This window comes from Frankliniella occidentalis, unplaced genomic scaffold, assembly GCF_000697945.3.
Source record: "Frankliniella occidentalis isolate FOCC.00 unplaced genomic scaffold, Focc_3.1 Scaffold4077, whole genome shotgun sequence".
In the NCBI taxonomy this organism is placed as follows: Eukaryota; Metazoa; Arthropoda; class Insecta; order Thysanoptera; family Thripidae; genus Frankliniella; species Frankliniella occidentalis.
In genome coordinates this window covers 6,906-8,232 of record NW_026271126.1, presented here as the reverse complement: position 1 = coordinate 8,232, position 1,327 = coordinate 6,906, and the positions used below count along the sequence as shown (strand labels likewise).

Sequence of the window (1,327 nt, the reverse complement as noted above, 5' to 3'; positions counted from 1 at the left end):
CCCCCACCCCCGAGCCGGCCCCGCTGTGCGATTGTTGTCTGCATAGCGTTGGGGAAGTCGCTCCTTGACCGCCCCTCTTCCCCGACTCCTGTTGTGGCTGCTAGGCAACCCGGGCCCCTGGCAGCCCCGCGGTGAACTCCTCCGCACCTCCGCACTCAGCTCATCCCCATCTAGAAACTCCCCAGTAAATTCAAGATGAGTGAGTACTCTGCCTTCCTACGATGAGGGGGTGAAACTGGAGTGGCCCTTATTCATCGAGAGAGTCCCGCCGCTTGGCTGCGTCGTTGTACGAGATGGAGTCCTCACCAATCAGGACCATTTACGCTGATCAGCTGTTATTCTTCATCTGTTTGATGTAGGGACCAGGCACCCACTGGCGAAGGATGACCCCACTATCGACGCCGCAGCAGACGACGATGAAGCCGGACGCGCCGCCGCCCCCGTGCCCTCAGCGCCCTCAGCGTCTGACAGGATTAGCAGCTGGCTGCGGTGAGTGGGCCCACCTGTCTTACACTGGAAATCCAGGGTGTCCAGCATCTGTGCGACTTAGGTACCTGACCCTAGAACCTTGTGCGACTTAAGTGGCACAGCTGCTGGATGCCTTATTGTGGTTGGGCGCCCTTTCCCTGCAGAGGGGCCCAGGCAGGGGGTGTCCAATACAGTGGACTCTCGATAACTGTTGCCTTGATAACTGTCGCGTGCGAGAGAGATAGCTATAGAAAAAGAGCGCGTTCCATGCGGACTGGCTGCCGGCTCCGGCGGCTCGCCCGATTTGCCTGTCGGAGGAGTAGGACGAGCGGAGTACGGCAGCAGCGAACGCACAGTACCCTGGATAACTGTTGGGGCGACAGTTATCGAGAGAGTCCACTGTAACAGGGTACCCTACCTAGGCTTTGGCCTGGACCCTCGGGCAGAGGGTGCCAAACCCCAAGGTGTCCAGCAGCTGACACCCCGGATTTAGTGCAGTGTCCTCGTCCTCCCTCGTGCAGATGGCGTCACGTTCTCTCTGTCATGTCCAGGGTCGCCGCTGAGGACACAGTCCGGCCTGCTGGGGCGGTGGGACAGCCGTCCCGATGCAACTGCCTGGAGTCCTTCGTGGCACAAATGGAGGAGCAGCAGGCAGCGCAGCAGGCAGCGCAGCACGCCCCGCAGCGCCGCTGGCTGGAACGGCAAGAGCGAGTGGCGAGGCTGCAAGAGCGAGAGGCGAGGCTGCCAGAGCGAGAGGCGAGGATGCAAGAGCGAGAGGCGAGGCTGCAAGAGCGAGTGGCGAGGCTGGAGGAACGAGAGGCGAGGCTAAAAGAGCGAGAGGCGAGGCTGCAAGAGCGAG

The 1,327-nt window shown here is 61.6% G+C and overlaps 1 protein-coding gene across 1 annotated transcript in view; it reads left to right on the top strand.

The window, feature by feature from the left end:
- The first annotated feature begins 12 nt into the window (after positions 1–12).
- Positions 13–1,327, top strand: part of LOC127752110 (uncharacterized) — a 7,709-nt gene continuing 6,394 nt past the window's right edge. The window contains exons 1-3 of the mRNA XM_052276720.1: positions 13–199; positions 360–489; positions 1,020–1,322. Coding sequence (XP_052132680.1) covers positions 196–199; positions 360–489; positions 1,020–1,322 — 437 coding nt within the window. The 5' untranslated portion in view covers positions 13–195. The remainder of the gene's footprint in view (positions 200–359; positions 490–1,019; positions 1,323–1,327) is intronic.